Below are 17704 nucleotides of genomic sequence, written 5' to 3'. Positions count from 1 at the left end.
GCATGATTAATTTGGGATCCGAAAATAGTATCATACTTGTCCAACAATTTAGGTCAGGTCCGGCCCAAGCCCAAATTACAATTAAAATCCATATCAGAGTTTAAATTGCGTAGTATAAATACGCACTTTTCTTCGTTCATATAAATTCCTCGGCAGATTGTAGGGTTTTACACAAGCTTAAGCGAACCGGCTCTTCTCTTTGTTAAAGAAGAAGAAAACAATCGATCATGGGTCACTCCAACGTTTGGAACTCTCACCCCAAGACTTATGGGCCCGGTTCTCGCGCTTGGTAAGTCAAAAGTTTGTAACTTCTACTTTTACTGTTTTTTGATTTGCTGATTTAATATTGGACAATGAGAAATTGGAATGATTTTATAGCCCTGAGTATGTTAAATCCCCGAATAATTGAAGATTGAAATTTTTTTCTTATTGTTAAGTGTCGATTAACATCATGCGTGCTAATTTGTTATATTGTAGGTTTTGAGTAAAAGGTATGGATATTTTGTTCTTACGTTTGCTTTTTCTGATCTTCGATTTGATATTATTATTGTGATAGATGTTTTTAATTACTTCATCTGATTAGAATCGTGGTGGGAATCTGTGTAAATTAGTTGGTTTTAGTTTTTTTTTTTAAACAAAAAACTTAAAATATTATGTTGTTTGGAGGCAGGTGTTGCTTGATTTCAATTTCATTCACAAATGCCAACATGTGTGCTACCTTAGTCATTTTGACTGGCTTGTGTTTATTTTGATGATGCTTGTTGTTTTAAGTGTTTTAGGATTAAAGCTTATGTTCTTTTAATTGAACACTTCATTGGGAGAAAGCCTTTTGGCTGTGTGCTTATATTGTTACGCGTTTTAAGATGTGTTTTTACTTGAAGGTTCTCGTGGTTACCTTTTATTGACAACTTTGTACCCGATAATCTCTATGAAAATTGGAACTGCATGAGAAATTGTCTGTGCTTCAACTAATTCTTTAGGCAGAAGATCTAGTAATAATTCGTCAATCTCTTTCAGTATTTCTTGTCCTCTCATAACGGCATTAGCAGTGCTGGCTGTTATTCTTGATGGAAGGATTCTGTGAAGATATATGGATTCTGACTTTGTTTGTCTGTTCTTTGTTTTTCACAGCCGGGTTTGTGGGAACCCTCATGCAATAATCAGGAAGTATGGGCTCATGTGCTGCAGACAATGCTTCCGTAGCAATGCCAAGGAGATTGGTTTTGTTAAGGTATCCTTCAGATATATTCTTCTACCTCTTTCAGACCATTGATCCTTGGGTGTTGCTCATTCTCTGATTTTTTTTTTTTTCCTGGCAGTACCGCTAAATGATTAACATGTTGTCAACATCGGAAGGGGGGTTACCAGTACCATGCTGATTTTGTTTCATCTGTGATGCCTGTAGCGAATTTCTGTTTCTCAAGGATTGTTAAGCGATGTTTTGTCTTAAATTGATTCAATGTTTGACAAAGCAATTGTTGGACTAAGAATATCATTGATCATTCTTATTAAGGTTTAATCATTCTCACATCTTGGTGCTGAGTTATTTTTGTTCTTTCACTGTATCATCAATCCAGCTCAGTGATTTTAAATTGGTTGAAATCAAGCCAACAGTGAATGATATTGATCATACACTGAGCGTGTCTTTTCCTCTGTTTCCTATCTTTTGGTAAATATTAGAGTATTGAGCAATTTTTTCTAATAGAGCTGCTTTATATGTTAATGCAAAATTTTGTGCGAATGGAGTGGAACGATGGGTATCATTTGGTTCACTGAGCAAGTTTTCAATTATCATTTTTTTTCCTCTTTTAGAAACTTAAAACGGATAAATGGTAGCAAGATTATGTTTTTGTTCTAAGTTGAAGATCTAATTTTTAATGTTGAATTAGCCAGAATGGCCGCTATATTTTAACGACGTTGATCATGCTAAAACTGAACATGGATTGATCCATAGGAGCAACTGCTAATAGTTTAGTGCTAAGCAATATCCTTTTCATCTCTACATGGGCTAGGAGTTCGTGTCGGGAGATTTATGATTAATTAGTGAAACATGAAATATTGTGTGAATAAATTACAAACTATGTAAATACGATTTTTTCAAAAATAAACAATTCAGGGACGTATGCGTTATTATACCCCGTCTTGTGAAAAACGTATCTTTATTCATTAAAAACGTTATTATAAACAATTCAGGGATGTATACGTTATAACCAATCTTCATAGGGTTCACCTCTTAAGTGAGAACGCGGCAGCTCTTTGCTTTCTGAGAGAAGCAAGAATCAATCATGGGTCACACCAACGTTTGGAACTCTCACCCTAAGACTTACGGGCCCGGTTCTCGTGCTTGGTCAGTAAAAGTTTTTTTTTTTGTAAATATTAACTTCGCCTTTTTTTGGCTGTGTATTAGTTTGTAAGATCAATCACTATTGTGTTGTAGTGCTGGTTTCTTGAATATTTGCATATTCAAATTGGTTTCTATTTACTTTGATCTTTTCTGGGTTTTCGGTTTCGTCTTAATTTGGTGTTATTAGTAAGACTTTTGTGAAGTGTTCACTTTGCGGTTTAGCTATTTAACATGAGATTCATCCGAAAACACTGTGTACAACTACTTTAATTTGCTTGTTTTGATCCTTCAATTGTAGTGTCTAAACAAGAGCAAGTTATTGCCAAGCGTTGCGGAAAAATTCTTTTCATACCAATTTATTTGATAGATGTGTGCCGGAATATGTTATAAATTAATTGGTCTTCTGTTTTTGAATATCTTGAAACATGTTGCTTGTCTTTAACGGAAACTATTTTGATGGAACCCAGATATGATTTTACATCAATTAATATGTACTGGCTTAAGATCTTGACCTTTTTGATTGGCACATTTTTATTTTGATGGTACTTTGTTGCTTTACTGTTCTAATTATTGAATTACTAATACATATATTTTTTATAACTGTGTCAGAAGAAAGGATTTTTCGTTTGTTTGTCACTTTTGTGTTGTAAGTGTAGTGTGTCCGGATGGCCTTTGTGTATAGTCTCAGTGTTTACCCCTTTTTTTGACAAGGATGGCCTTTGTGTATAGTCTCAGTGTTTACCCCTTTTTTTGACAATTTTGTTATCCATTAGTTTAGCCATCGCATTGTTTTTCTTTTTCTAGGAAAGAACTATAATTTCTATAATTTGACTACTTCTTCAGGCAGAAGTTCTGGACTGTGTTTCATATCCGCCCTTATCACCACTTTGTTAGCATTATGTATTACTGGTGATTGGAAGGATTATGTGAAGATTTAAGGATACTGACTTGTTCCATCTGTTCTTTCTTTTTGATAGCCGGGTATGTGGGAACCCTCATGCAATAATCAGGAAGTATGGAATCATGTGTTGCAGACAGTGCTTTCGGAGCAATGCCAAGGAGATTGGTTTCATTAAGGTAATCTTTAGAAATATATTAAGACCATTGATTCTCTGTGTTGGCACTGATTCTCTGAAATTTTGTTTTGCAGTACCGCTGAAACCGTTAAAATTTAGTCTCTGACGGAGGAGTGGTGGCTAATCAGATGATCCAAGTGGATGCCTGTAGAGATTTCTTTGTGTTGAAGAACTTTTGACGGATGTTACTGTTTTAGCTGTTTTTGTGAAGTGATTGTTGGGCAAAGAAAAATATTTACTTATTACTCTGAAGTTTAATTTTTGGTGTTCAAGTTCTTTTGCTGCTGCTATCAACCACTCTCAAAAGATTAATGCCATCTCTTGACATTGAGCCTTACTTCATCAGTTTATCCCTTGATGGATGCCGATGAAATGAACAGAGTATACTTTGTTACCGTGATGATTAATCCACACGAGGCCTCAAACTTCAAACAAACAAACTCATTTTATGCATCCAACTGTGTTTGATTGGCTTTCGTAATTTCAGTCGACTGGCAACAATTTCTTGTAATTATGACAATTTAGGGGGGGGGGGGGGGAATTACCGGCTTCAACAGCATCAGGACAGCGTGATTAACCTCCAAAATATCACGAGTCTTTTTCTCGGAAATGAGCTGAGCTCTGTTCTGTTCAGCGTTTAATCCAATAATCTGCTTTTAGCTCCTCGCTGTCTTGTAAATTTCAGACGGCTCGACTTTCATTACACTCGAATTCAATTCTCTTCACGCGTTTCTTTATGTTATGTTTATTACGACAAAAGCATCACCTCTAATGCTCTCTCTCTCTCTCTCTCCCTCCCCCCACATTAACAAAAAGCCTTGAACATTTATCGAAAGTTGTTTTGGTTATTTTCGTCTGTGTACATAAACATTGACAAAGATGAAAATGGTTGGATTCTGGGTTTTGTTACAGCTCACTGAAGCAACTCTTATGTTCCTCTTCCTCAATTGCTCCTCTACTCAAGGTAATAATGCCCAAGACTTTCACCATTGTCTTTGTTTTTACTAAATGAAAAGAGACATACTTCTTCATGTTTTACATTATTTTAAAACTTCATGAAAGAAGAGATAGAGAGAGTAACAACTTGAAGCAACTACTACATGCTTTTGAGGAATTAGCTTATCTCATCTTGTGTATGTTGATGCAACTGATATAAGTAGGAATCAAACTTTCTACATGTAGAGAACTTTAAATCTGGTTCTTGAAGCTTGATTCTGGCTTTCACATGGTAGAACCCTTCACTAATTATTGCAGGATAAAGTGTCCTTGAGGCAATAAGTATGTGTCATGTTAGTGGTCGCCAACCGTGTCATATCATGAGTCATTATTTGTATCTTTACAGGACATTACAGCTAATTATGCATTCATTAGCATGATCATCAGCATATCCCATTCTCCAAGTTCTTCTGGGCTCATTTGGTTTAGTGAGGAAGATTTTTACTTAGCATCTAAATCCATAGGAATCATGATTTATTGACACAACGGCAGATGATATTTAGTATTCCTCAAGATGGATGGTGTTTGGCGTTGTGCAATTTAGAGCCTTGACTATGCAATTTACGACATTGGTTTGGCAATTTTTCCATTATGCATGTCTCTATTTCTGACCTATTTGACTTGCACCCAGATATGAGTTCCCCCATAAGTAACAGTAAGGATAATGTTGCAGCAACAACATCAATCATAGATCTGACGGTAATACTTTTCACTTTCAACTGGGTTCTATTTATATTTTGAGACATGCGCATGGCTCCATTGGGTTTCTAAGAAGAAGGATTTCTTTGTGGCTGCCAAAATGTATACCGTTAAAGGGACAGTGTCTTTCTTTCTTGTTTTTCACAAGTGCAGGATAGAAGCAATACTGTTACTCAAGGGAAACTTATTGAGGGCAGCATAATCTTGGAAGACTACCACCAGATAGATCCAGTTCCAAGTTCATCAGCTACGGTAACATCTAGACCGATTGAGCATGGCTCTCCTTTCATGCCTTACATTCCAAAGCTGCCACCACCACATCATCCCAAGCATTATGGCTCTTCTGTGGCACCTTCATCTGCTTAAAACTTCCTTCAACAAGCTGCAAACGAATTCTCTCAGTGAAATGGTTATTCTATGCTACGTTGTCCTTAGTTTTATGTCTTAGGAAATCTTGCAAAGGTCACTAGTCGATGTCATCTGGCTCTCTTTGCGTAGTAGCAGTAGAAAAGAGTTGACAAAAGTCATTGGCCTATTGCTTTTAATTATATGAAAGTCCTGCATATGGAACTACTTTATCTGAAGTTGATACATTTTGTTGTATGCTTAAGATAGGGATATCAGTCGCTAAGAAAGTGATTTGTCGTTTTCACCAAGAGTAAATGCAACTTCATTTCAGGATTATTTAGATCACTGAGGGAGCATAATTACTTTTGATAGTTGCATTAACTTTAACATTGCACAGGTGAATTGACAACTGGGAGACAAATTAATCAGTGAGTTGGAGGACAATCAAGCTAAGATGTTTTTTCTTATTTGGCCATGACACTTTGATGCTTCAATGGTAAAGAAATTGATTGATGTTTGAAAATAAATCTAAAAAGGGCTTGCTTGAGATGACTTAAAGATGAAGGAAAAAAAGAATTTGTCTAAGGAGGTTGGTTAAATGGATCATTGCTCCTCTCACTACGGCTTCGTTTGTATGTGCTTTTTGGTTCTATTCTATGGATCATTCTTGTAACCTTAGCTTTTCTAGAATAAATCTAACTTTGTTATGCAGATACAGCAAGAAAGATGTAGTGTTTTGGGCATTAATTAATTCTTAGATGTGTTCCACTCAAAGATAAAAAAAAAATAAAAAAGTAATAACAAGCAAGCATGTGCCAAAAGGCAGGAGCTGGGGTGGCTTTGTGTTCATGACCTGCCTCAAAAGTTTTTCCAAATAACTTTTCTTTATCTTTATCTTTTTTTCCTTTGGGAATCTTAGATTCCAAGAAAATTCATTGCCGACCATTTTTTTTTTCCAATTATAAAAACACATTTTGATAATGCACAATTGCTAAATAGAATGATCTTCACAACTCTACATATGAATCACTCTTGTGAATTATATATATATATATCAATTAAAATGTATATTAACATCATATAAAATACGAATTAAATTTTAAAAAATATATGGTTTATTTTACATAATATCCCAATAACCTTTTTTAGGGGCTCACCATTTTTGTGAGATAGGAGTAAATTCCCTTTAAAATGTGGGGATAATGAAGTGGAAAGGGGAAGCAATGTTGGCAAGGCAGTGGATTTCAACAAGATCATTCTCCTATATAAGTTTTATAATCACTTTGAAAATGAGCTAACTAATTCTATGGCATGTCTATAAACAAACATAAAATCACTTAGTGGTTGTGCTGTGTTTCTTTCAAACCAATTGTACTATTGAGTGTGCCCTAAGTCACATGCCCACAAAAAGGAGAAAAAAATAAATAATTTCTCTTAACTTCAGTCATTTCATGATATAGCAAAAGGGGGAAAATTTTGAAAACAAAATTAAAATAGGGTAAGTGGATACGACAACTCCTACTTAAGTTATTAATTGGCTTTAGTTGTCGGTTACTAATCTAATCAATGATTTTCTTTTGGTTTACCTTCGGGCAGCAATGTACGAACTTGCTCATTTTTGTCCTGTCTCTCTTTTGTCTAGCTTCGGTCTCCTGTTTTTGATTCTTTTACTATCAACAAAGGATAATAATAATGATGATAAAATTTTAAAAATACATAATTTAACAACAAGAAAAGTGTATTTAATTTAATAAATTTAAACAAATAGTTTTTTTTTATAATAAAGTATGAATCTTGATCGGCTTTTTGTAAAAATGAGATGAAAATTATTGTCTATACATTGAAACTCCATTGATATATTGAATTTACGTATGATTAGACACGTTAATCATTGTACAATAAACTTAATTAAGACTTATATTTTGATGTATACAGTGACGATTGAAACATCAATTTTGTCACCTGTTTTTCATGATTAATTCAAAGATATGAAAAAAGACAAAAAAAAAAAAAGTAGTGAGTATAATAATACGACCCCTCACCTCTCCATTTACTTGTAGTGGACTATCATTGTTTCACTTTCTATCAAAGTCACATTTTGTCAACTAAATTTTGGCTTTGAAGCAATCTTAATACCATATTTGAAATTAAATTAAGATTTTGAAAATAATCCAATTCCCATGAGTTTGTTTTATTAAGTAATTTTGACGATATGATAAAAATTTTATTTATCCAATTTAAGAGTTATTTTTCGATTAAAATTTTCGTGATATCGATTCTATTGTCTTATAGTTCATGATAAATAATTTTTACAATTTCTTTATTGTCGAATGTAAAACACTAATGAAAATGTATTCTTAAAATGTGAAGGGCCTACATGTATACTAGAGCAAACTTTAAGAGTATGTGAATCTTTTTTTTTTTTTCCCTCCCTAAAATAAAGATAGAAATATTGAAAGATGAGAAGAAACTTCCTTCAACTTTGTCTTGATCCATTACCATTTCTAAATTTAAATAACTTATTCAACATTTTATTATGACTTTGGCCAAGAAAAATTATTTGCAAATTTGTACAAGTTTTTAAGATCAAGCTAGCAAAGAGTTAAGACAGAGAGAAGAGGATGGTGATATTTTCTATGAAGGAGAAAAATAAAAAAAAGCGTTGAAAGCAAGATTGGTAAACTGAGAGAGACCAAAAGAGACATAACATCTTAATTAAAACTAAAATTAATTAATAAATCAAGTTGTGATAACTTAGTTTGCAATAATTGTTTTTTTTTTTTTTAGTTCCCTCGTTATAATAAGCTTTTTATTTGCTAGGCTGTGCTGTTCATTCTTTCAATATTCATTGACAACATCAACTTCTAATTTGCTTGAGAGCTCCTTTCATGGAGGTTAGCTAATTCATTTCTTTCCTCAAGGTAATCTTTATCACATACCCTTAAATAGAAGTGATAATGATTTGAGTTTTGCATTCTTCCTTGTAATTACCCATTTAGAAGATAATCTATTTTCTTTCAAAATCTCTATGTTAGAAATTAGAATAGTGGGTTTATCTTTTGAAAAAAAAAATTTAAATTAGCGTGTTCATAGGAATTTAATATAATGATGAAGGATAAAACTATTGGATTTGTATCACATAAATATTTATAACCCATTTTTTAGAATAGTAAAAATAACAATAATATTGTACAAAAAATAATCAATAGTGAGTTTGTATCAATGTTACAACGTAACGATTGTGGTCGATAAAAAGGTGTATTCAATAGTCACATTAATATAGAGTTCTTTTATTGTTACTCTTTTAAACTTTTTGATGTGCAAATTATACGTTATTTTTATTCTTTTATCTACCTTTTTTATGTCCATGAAAAACACACATAATCAATATTAAATATATGAAAAAAAAACTAAAAATATCCTTAGTTATGTTGAACTTCTCCCTCATTTTCTCAAGAATTTACCAGTTTTATTGTATAGGATAAAAATTTTTGCCCGTGACTCAACCTACATTTTGCCGATATATGACAACTTTATACTGCATATTTCTTGCAAACCTTAAGAAAATTTTGGAATTAATAATTTTGTGTATCGTTCTATCATTAATGTAAATTATTCGTCATTGGTAATCACTTACTAGCATGATCCACGCACCTCCAATTTATTATAAATTTATATATTTGGGTTACGTTATTCCACAAGTGATGTAGGAGGTTGTGACCATTTTTTTATATTTATAGTAATATAATTATTTTTAAGTAAAGATGTTTGTATTTTTTAAAATACGAATTCACCATACGTACCATATGATATATTAATTAAATAAAAATACTAATATGCTATATAGACATATATAATATATCGCAAATCCACGTCTTAAAAGATACGAGCATTCGCACTAGAAATTGTCATTTCATATTATGAGTACATTTAAAATATAATGTTAAAAAAAACCCCTTTCTCTTTAATACAACAATGATTTAAACGATTTAATAATTATTGAATTTTTTAAGACAAATTATTGGGTTGAAATAATAACAAAGACATAAATACACTTTGATAAACTATAATTAAGATTTCATTAACTGAAAAATATGATTAAACTAAGCTAACATCCCTCTAAAAGATTCAGAAAATCCCAAACCCAAAAGCCTCTCTTCATCTCACCTCACCTACTCTCACACTCTCTATTTCTCTCTCTCTATCACTCATAGAAATCACAAGAGCACTGTTGTTTTCACTGTTTCCCGAATTGCCAAATCCTTTCACTAACCCACCCGTTTTTGTTTCTCTCATATCTATTAATCTTCTTCAGCTCTCATTTATTTTTTTCAGCAGGTTCTTGCCCTGAACAAAATCGAATGCTTTCTGGGTTAAAGTGAAAAGAAGAATTAAAAAAAGGACTGATAAAGTAACATTCTTGGACTTCACAAGAGGCAATGTGAAGGGAAAGAAAGAATTTTTATTTTATTTCTACAGTTCCTCTGATAATGGTGGCTGCCATTTCTGATGAGAACCCAACGACAAGCTCAAGGCCTCCCCTTTTGCCTTCTGAAAAAGACAATGCACGTAGTGCTTCTGGTGTTAATGGTACAAGGAAACCCAGAGGAAGACTTGTCTCTTCAAGATATTTGTCACCTTCTCCTTCTTCATCTTCATCTTCATCTTCAACAACGGCAGCAGCAACAGCAAAGAGTCACAGTCAGAGCCAGAGATTTTCTTCTCCACTGTTGTCTCGTTCAACAAATTCATCTAATTTACAAAGCACATTTCCTGCTTTGGGGCCTAAGAGATCACAATCTGTTGATAGAAGGAGGCCTGTGACTGGTTCTAGTCCAAGGGCTACTACCCCAGTTCCAAGCTCGAAGCAAAGCCAAGAGCTTTCAACAGCAACAAAGATGCTTATTACTTCAACTAGGAGCCTATCTGTTTCTTTTCAAGGTGAGGCCTTTTCACTTCCTGTTAGTAAGACTAAAGCTAAGGCAACTCCTGAGAGAAGAAGAGGGACGCCGGTGAGAGATCAACCTTGGCCGGGAAGGAGCCGGCAAGGGAATCCGAGTTTATCAAGGAGTTTGGATTGTAGTGTGGAGGGTAAGAAGTTCGTTGGGTTTGGATCTGGGGCGGTGGCTAAGTCACTGAACCAATCTTTGATTGAAAATGAGAGTAGATTGAACTTGGACTTAGATAATGCTAAGCAAAATAAAGATGGCAATTTGTTGGTGAGTGAGTCTTGTGATCTTGTAACTTCTGATGATACTGATAGTGTGTCATCTGGTAGCACCAACACTTCTGGGGTACCAGAATCTGGTGGTGCTCTTGCTTCACGAATGAAAAATGGTGCTCGTGGCATTATTGTTTCTGCTAGATTCTGGCAAGAAACTAATAGCCGGTTGAGGAGATTACAAGATCCAGGGTCACCTTTATCGACCAGTCCTGGTTCAAGAACAAGTAACCCATCCAAGTTTTTGCAATCAAAAAGATTTTCAAGTGATAGTGCAGTGTCTACGCCTCCAAGAACTATGGCTTCACCTATAAGGGGAGCCAATAGGCCTTCATCTCCTAATAAGAGTTGGAATACTCCTTGTATGTCCCCATCAAGGGGCATTCCTAGTCCTGCTAGAGTGAGAAATGGAGTTGGTGGCATTTTGAGTGGGAATTCTAGGAACACACCTTCGATTCTTAGTTTTTCTGTGGATTTAAAGAGAGGCAAGATGGGAGAGGATCGAATTGTTGATGCGCATATGTTGAGGCTTCTGCATAACCGTTACTTGCAATGGCGGTTTGTAAATGCTCGAGCAGATGCTACCTTCATGGTGCAGCAACTGAATGCAGAGGTGTGGTCTTTACTTGTATGTTTTTGTGTTTTCAGTTGTTGATTACTTAAGTTTGATTTGCACTCATTGAGTTTTATCTTGGATGCTCATCTACTTTATACTGCTTTGAGAAAAAGAACTATAACAGCAAAGATTATTTTGCCCGTGGAATGGATTGCATGGTTAAATTAGAAGGAAAAATACATATTCGTTGCACTTGTTTTGTTATCATTATCCAGTTCAGCATTATATAGTTGTTTTGACAAATAGGTCTAAATTTGGAACAATAAACGATGCAATTTATTTATTTCATATGACATCCTGGGAGGAATTTGTATTTCTTAAGCCAGCATATAGGTATCTGAGAATTCGTGGAGTGAAGAATTTGGAGAAGGAAGGACCTTAAGGTGACTCACACTGTTGTTTGGTGATTATAAGTCTTTAGGTGAATGGAGAGTTTGATAGCAGCTAAAGACAGATTTTCACTCTAAAATGCTTTGCCCTTAAGAAAAGACACTGCATTTTATGTGGAAGGATTGCACAATTATTTACTATGCATATACAATTTTTTCTGATATTTAATTTTTAACTATAATTTCTTGAACTTGCATTAGAAGGGTGGTTTTTTTCAGTCTGATGTCTTGCCAGGTAGCATAGGCATTTTATTGCTTTCTCCGGCAGGTGGAATTTGTTGCTTGTACTAACCTTGGGAAGCAGTCTGATATGCGACACAACATTTTCTCTAAGTTATGAGAAAAAATTAGATGGACTTTTGTGGGTCGACTTGTTAAATTGATACTTGTGGGAACTCATAAGTATCCTATGTGTACTGTCTATGATTGTTTGAGGCCAAAACCGTCTAGAGCAAAACTCCAGACCATGTATGCCTCAACAAATGAGTCTGCATTGTCTTAATGAAGGACTATATTGCTGTTGGTGTTCTGTGTAATAGGTGTACTTAGTTGTAACTGTAATTTCCTAAACTTCCTCAAGTGGAACTGTGAGCTTTATCTTACCAATCTTGGCTGGTAGTTCGGTGCTTTCTACGTAACATCTCTTTGTTGCCTTTCATAAGATTGATGAATTTTCTGATTTCCACTGCCATTAGACTTTTCTTCCCATAGAACTATATGGTTCAATAAAATTTTCAATGATTAGGAAAACAAATGGAAGATTGCAGACATAGAGCCCCATCTGTTTGTCTGAATCATGATTTTTGGATTATTTTTTAACCAGTGCCTTGTTTTTGTTAATTCTTGTTGTAGAGAAGATTCATAGGTCCCATCAATATTGATTTTTATTTGAATTATCGATTGGCCACTGATGACATTCAGAAAATCTTCTCATTCATTTTTTTTATGGCTAATATGTGTTAGCAATTGATAATGATGTGGCTAGTGTTCTACATGAACATTGACTTGACAGAGGTAATTGTAGCTGGTTAATTGTTGTTGTAGAGAGGATTCATAAGTGTTTTACATGAACATCTAATACTCAAAAGTAATATTCTTTCCAGGCATATGTAATTTGGAGTATTGCATGTCTGCTTTTACTTGTGTCACTTATATGATACAAGTGGACATTGGGTCAATGTTGATATGAGTGTTAGTTTTGAAAATATAAATCTTATTATTTCAAAGCAATTGAAAAAAAAAATTCCAGATTAAAATAGTGGATTATGATCTTTTTGTTTCCTTGTTACACAAGTTGAACATCTCACTTAAAATTGTTGGCTGGTAATATGGATTCTTTCTGATCTATGCCTTTTTTGGTGGCCTTAAGTCAAGGATCTTGTTCTTCAGAATTGGTATTTGCTTCTAATAAAGCAAAATACCAACATAAGGCTACCTTTGGTCTATAGGGTAGTGCCTCCCTGTACAGCTTGTTATCATGATATTACAAGAGAAATAACTGCTTAGAAAGAATGATAACATATTTCTGTTTTATCAAACTTTTGCACGTGAACAGTCAAAGTAATCTGTTAGTATCCTAGCATTACTTAAGGAGGCAGGTTATGCCTAACATTCGTCTGTCTAAAGAATATGATGGAAAGATTCATGAGAAATCACATGCATCGCTTCAACTTAAGATTTAAGGTTTTAATCAATTCCCCCTCGGACATAGGAATTCAATAGACGGTTGAAGGTATTTATTTCTACTTAGGTCTTTCTGATGAACAATCTAGTGGACATGGCTGGGTTTGGTCAAATAATAGATTCTGTTAAAGCTACACTTAGCAAATTAGCGGGGTTGGCTCATGCTTGATTTTAGGGTTATCCAGGCTGACCATTAGTAGCTTTTGTACCAAATGCTACAGAGATTTCGAACAAATACACTGACTCTGGTTTCTGATTTGTATTTCTTGATAGTTTTTGCTTGTGTTAAATATCAAATGTCCTTGATTTTAGAAGTTCTCCATCCACCTGTGAAACGGAACCAGTTGTATGTACATTTTTTTCCTTCTATTGATTATGTAATTATTTTCTTTTTACCAGAAAAATATTTGGAATGCATGGGTAACAATCTCAGAATTACGGAATTCAGTCACTCTTAAAAGAATCAAGTTACTGTTGGTAAAGAAAAAGTTGAAATTGACTTCCATCCTCAAGGGACAGGTAAGATTTAGAGCTTTAATCTTTTCAAATGAAAACCCCTGCAAGCATTTATAATAGGAAATCTTATGTTTGTCATATGATTATGTTTTACATGCTTCACAATATGCTGTGTGTCTGGTTCTTAATTTCCCCATTGGATTTGTAATTGGAGTTTGTAGTAAAAAAACCATCCACTTACATTGCTACAAGACTGAAGTAAGATAAACAACTATTTACTTATAGAACTCAAGAAAAGCAGCAAGAACTATAATGATTTTCAATTTACAGACTTATATTCTCTTAATAATTTTTATTCTCTGATTAATCATAGGGAAAACTTTCATCCACCTATACCATGTTTCAGCAAGACATCAAGCCCATATGATCAGCTTGAAAAATTGTCAAAAACCTATATTTATTTTATGAAAAATCATCAAAGACATACGGAATCTGTACGTTTTTCGTTAGAGTTCAAATCGGGTGTAGGAACCTCTTGTTTCTGCTACGGTATTGTAGCAGTGTATGTGGACAATGCTTTCCCAATCCACATATGCACTTGCACTTCTATTTGTGGGAAGCAAAGCGAATGAATAAAGAAATCCCAAATCTGGTGGATGCAATTCAGAAAGTGGAATTTTAGGGTAATCTGTAGGCAATTATGTCATAGAATGTTTCGGCGCAGAATTGGGTGTGGGGGAAATATTCTTATCTCTCTAGAGGTGTGCATTTTTGAAGCCATATAAGTTCCAACTATAATAATATCCTGTGAAGGGTCTGACACGACATGATTGATTGTTGTATATTTGGTTTTCGTACACATTTTCGGACCTAGTGTGTTGTACTGCATGGGTGTAGGTGATTCATATCTGAATATAACACATACATAGTGAAACATATTTTCCTTCTTTCTTTCCTTGCTTCCCCATCCGCCACTGCAGTTGAGAGGCCATTAACTGTTGCATCATTTTTCTTTCCTCAGCTGAAATTCATTTTAATTTGTTAATGTAGTTTCCTTATTTGGAAGAATGGGCTCTTCTAGACAAAGATCACACTAATTCTTTGCTTGGAGCAACTGAAGCTTTGAAGGCCAGTACTCTTCGTCTTCCAGTTGTTGGAAAAGCAATAGTATGTGTCTACATTTTCATTTTTTGCTTTTTAATTTGAGACCAGTGACGTTTTAGTGATTGAGACAGAGAGTGATTCTATGATTAGTGTTCTTGACTTTGAAAATTTGATTCGTCTCATCTTTTTCTTAAAAACGTTTCCTTTTCCTTTTTGGGCATATTAGGCTGATGTCCAAAATCTGAAGGATGCTATCAGTTCAGCACTTGATGTGATGCAAGCAATGGCATCCTCAATATGCTTGCTATCATCAAAGGTAAGCTCATTCCAATTACAGTTGATAATTAAAACAGTATAATACTAGAAAATGCTCTTCACTAATTTACCGTGACACCAATTATTCTCGAAGAGATTATTACAGAATTTTATGAACAAAATAATAGCTATGCTCTTGGTTTGACTATAACTGGTTAAATTATAGAATTAACAAAAACTACTGGCCAGTTTCACCTCACCTAAAACATTTTCTTAAGTATGCTTAGTTATTTTATAAATTGTCTTTTGACTATTCTACTTTTAATTGATTGTTAGTGGACTTTGTGGAAGCATAAATGATTGTAACTGAAGGGTAAATCGTACTGGGATGTTTGTATTGGCAGAGTCCTGTTGTTAGGATCTTGGAGTTATCTGTAGCCTATGAATTTCCACGGCCTTGAGAAGCATGGAAATGAAATTATTGGCCAGCACGAGAGGAAATTTGATTATTTTGGATTTTGACTCAGCTGGACTTATTCTCTTATTTTGTTCTTTTTTTTTTTTTGAGAAGCTTATTCTCTTATTTTGTTCTTTTAGCTCTTAAGGGAAAGTGATAAATAGTGATTTTTCAGTACAAAATTTCACCGGCTGATAGCCCAAGCCTTGCCCCCCTAACAAATGATCCAAGTTTCTCTATCATTTATGTTTAGTGAAAGGAACCTGCTCTCATGAAGCACAGAGGTTGTTTCTAACGCTATACCTAGGTAGGGGTGGGCATCAACCCGCCCAACCCGTGTGATTTTTTGCAGGTTGGGTTGGGTTAAAATTTTTTAACTCAACCCAACCCGTTAACCCGTATATCTATATATAAATTTTGATATTTTATATAAAAATTAAAAAATATAAATATAAAAACTTTGAAATGTTGGATTTATTCTAAGGATTTTAATATTTGTATTTTTTAGTTTATCTAATTAATTAATTTATTTTTGTTCACTAATTAATTAGACTATAACAATAGATTTTTTTCAAAAATCCAATGTAATCAACCTAACTCAACCGGTCAACCCATATGTGTGTAAAAATTATTATATAAAATTTGATATTTCATATAAAAATTAAAAAATATAAATATAAAAAATTTGAAATGTTGGATTTGTTCTAAAGATTCTAACATTTGCATTTTTTAATTTTTTTAATTAATTAATTTATTTTTGTTCACTATTTAATTAAACTATAAAAATGAATATTTTTAAAAGTCCAACCCAATCAACCCAACCCGACCCAACCCGTAGTTTTGCGGGTTGGGTCGGGTTGAAAATTTTTAACCCGCTCTACATGCGGGTTGGTCAACCCGACCCAACCCGACCCGTGCCCATCCCTATACCAGGTCCCTCATTTCTTAACCAGTTTGCGACAATTGCATATAGTTTTATTGCTTGTGGCTTCTAGTCACGTAGCTCCTACTGTGGAAGGTTTTGAGACGGCTACCACCTAAATGATAGAAACAAATTACATCAAAGCTTTTGCTAAATGCTGAAACAAGTGGGTAGAGACATCGTTTTATTTCATATGGGTTGCTGAAAGCTATTTGTGTATGCAGTATGTTTGATTTGACCTCACCATGCCATGTCTACTGATTGAAACCATGTTTCATTCATAGGTGGAGAACATGAATTCCTTAACGGCGGAACTCATGAGTGTGACCGCCAAAGAAATGGCTTTACTTGAGCAATGTAAAGATTTCTCATCCACATTATCAGCTTTGCAGGTATATATCGCTTTCTGCATTTTTCTCCCCGCCCCCCCCCCCCCCCCCCAAGGGGTGAAATATTCCCCACTTAATACGCTTATGAAACTATTAAAAGTTCCTTTCAACAGATTAAGGATTGTAGCTTGAGAACACATATAATACAGCGGAATCGTGTAACAACTACCAGCAGCCTGACAGCACGCGTGTAGATCTGATCTTATTTGACCACTCACTCACTCTAAAAGCTAACATCATAACCACCCTCTTCTTTTTCTGCTGGGTAGAGGCGCACTGGAGCATATAAGAATTTATCTCACTAGCTAGTTTTGGCTTCTTGTTTGTCATTTTCATACGATCTCCTAAATGCGTGTATTTTCTATCAGAAGATTACAGGATGTGGCTTTAAATCTTACTTACTAATTAGCTGTATACAAACAACTCTGGCTGTTTTTAGGCAAAAGGAAAAGCATTGTATATGTATATATGTAAAAATTCATCTGATCATACTGACAATCATGTAGTTATATGTGCACCCAGTTACCGTTTTACCGATTTTATCCGATGATGTCATGTGTGGGTTGCTTGTTCGTGCATATGATGTCTCTATATTCAATGAATCTGTTCAATCCTGCAGTTTCTAAGCTGAGTATGACCGTTCATTAAAATAGCAAGATAGCAAGTGCCATTGTACAGCATTGTTGTACATTATCATTATGACGGACTTATCTGTGCTACCTGGCAAGTAGGTTGATAAATTTGGCTCT

General features: G+C 34.4%; 4 protein-coding genes across 5 annotated transcripts; all 4 read left to right on the top strand.

Moving 5' to 3' along the window:
- Positions 1–121: 121 nt before the first annotated feature.
- LOC102611515 (40S ribosomal protein S29) lies at positions 122–1530 on the top strand. Its single transcript, XM_006486870.4, has 3 exons — positions 122–289; positions 1132–1231; positions 1320–1530. The coding sequence occupies exons 1-3, from the start codon at positions 228–230 to the stop codon at positions 1326–1328; spliced, it is 171 nt and encodes a 56-aa protein (XP_006486933.1). The 5' UTR covers positions 122–227; the 3' UTR covers positions 1329–1530.
- Positions 1531–2179: 649 nt separating this feature from the next.
- Positions 2180–3696, top strand: LOC102611236 (40S ribosomal protein S29-like). Its single transcript, XM_052432355.1, has 3 exons — positions 2180–2347; positions 3322–3421; positions 3495–3696. The coding sequence occupies exons 1-3, from the start codon at positions 2286–2288 to the stop codon at positions 3501–3503; spliced, it is 171 nt and encodes a 56-aa protein (XP_052288315.1). The 5' UTR covers positions 2180–2285; the 3' UTR covers positions 3504–3696.
- A 205-nt stretch (positions 3697–3901) lies between these two features.
- On the top strand, positions 3902–5808 carry LOC127899169 (uncharacterized). Its single transcript, XM_052432354.1, has 3 exons — positions 3902–4384; positions 5048–5115; positions 5269–5808. Exons 1-3 carry the CDS (start codon positions 4300–4302, stop codon positions 5479–5481), a joined length of 366 nt encoding a protein of 121 aa, XP_052288314.1. The 5' UTR covers positions 3902–4299; the 3' UTR covers positions 5482–5808.
- Positions 5809–9579: 3771 nt separating this feature from the next.
- Positions 9580–17488, top strand: LOC102610426 (QWRF motif-containing protein 2). Of its 2 annotated transcripts, XM_006486867.4 has the most exons (6): positions 9581–11297; positions 13772–13891; positions 14879–14995; positions 15159–15248; positions 16851–16958; positions 17069–17488. In XM_006486867.4, the coding sequence occupies exons 1-6, from the start codon at positions 9954–9956 to the stop codon at positions 17147–17149; spliced, it is 1860 nt and encodes a 619-aa protein (XP_006486930.2). In that variant the 5' UTR covers positions 9581–9953; the 3' UTR covers positions 17150–17488. The 2 variants fall into 2 exon arrangements, with proteins under 2 accessions (XP_024957475.2, XP_006486930.2); XM_025101707.2 differs by lacking the exons at positions 16851–16958; positions 17069–17488 and adding an exon at positions 15524–15782 and having other exon boundaries at positions 9580–11297.
- Positions 17489–17704: the final 216 nt, after the last annotated feature.

Source organism: Citrus sinensis, chromosome 8 (assembly GCF_022201045.2).
Source record: "Citrus sinensis cultivar Valencia sweet orange chromosome 8, DVS_A1.0, whole genome shotgun sequence".
In the NCBI taxonomy this organism is placed as follows: Eukaryota; Viridiplantae; Streptophyta; class Magnoliopsida; order Sapindales; family Rutaceae; genus Citrus; species Citrus sinensis.
The sequence above is the reverse complement of the archived record's forward strand: the minus strand, read 5'-3'. Positions and strand labels throughout refer to the sequence as shown.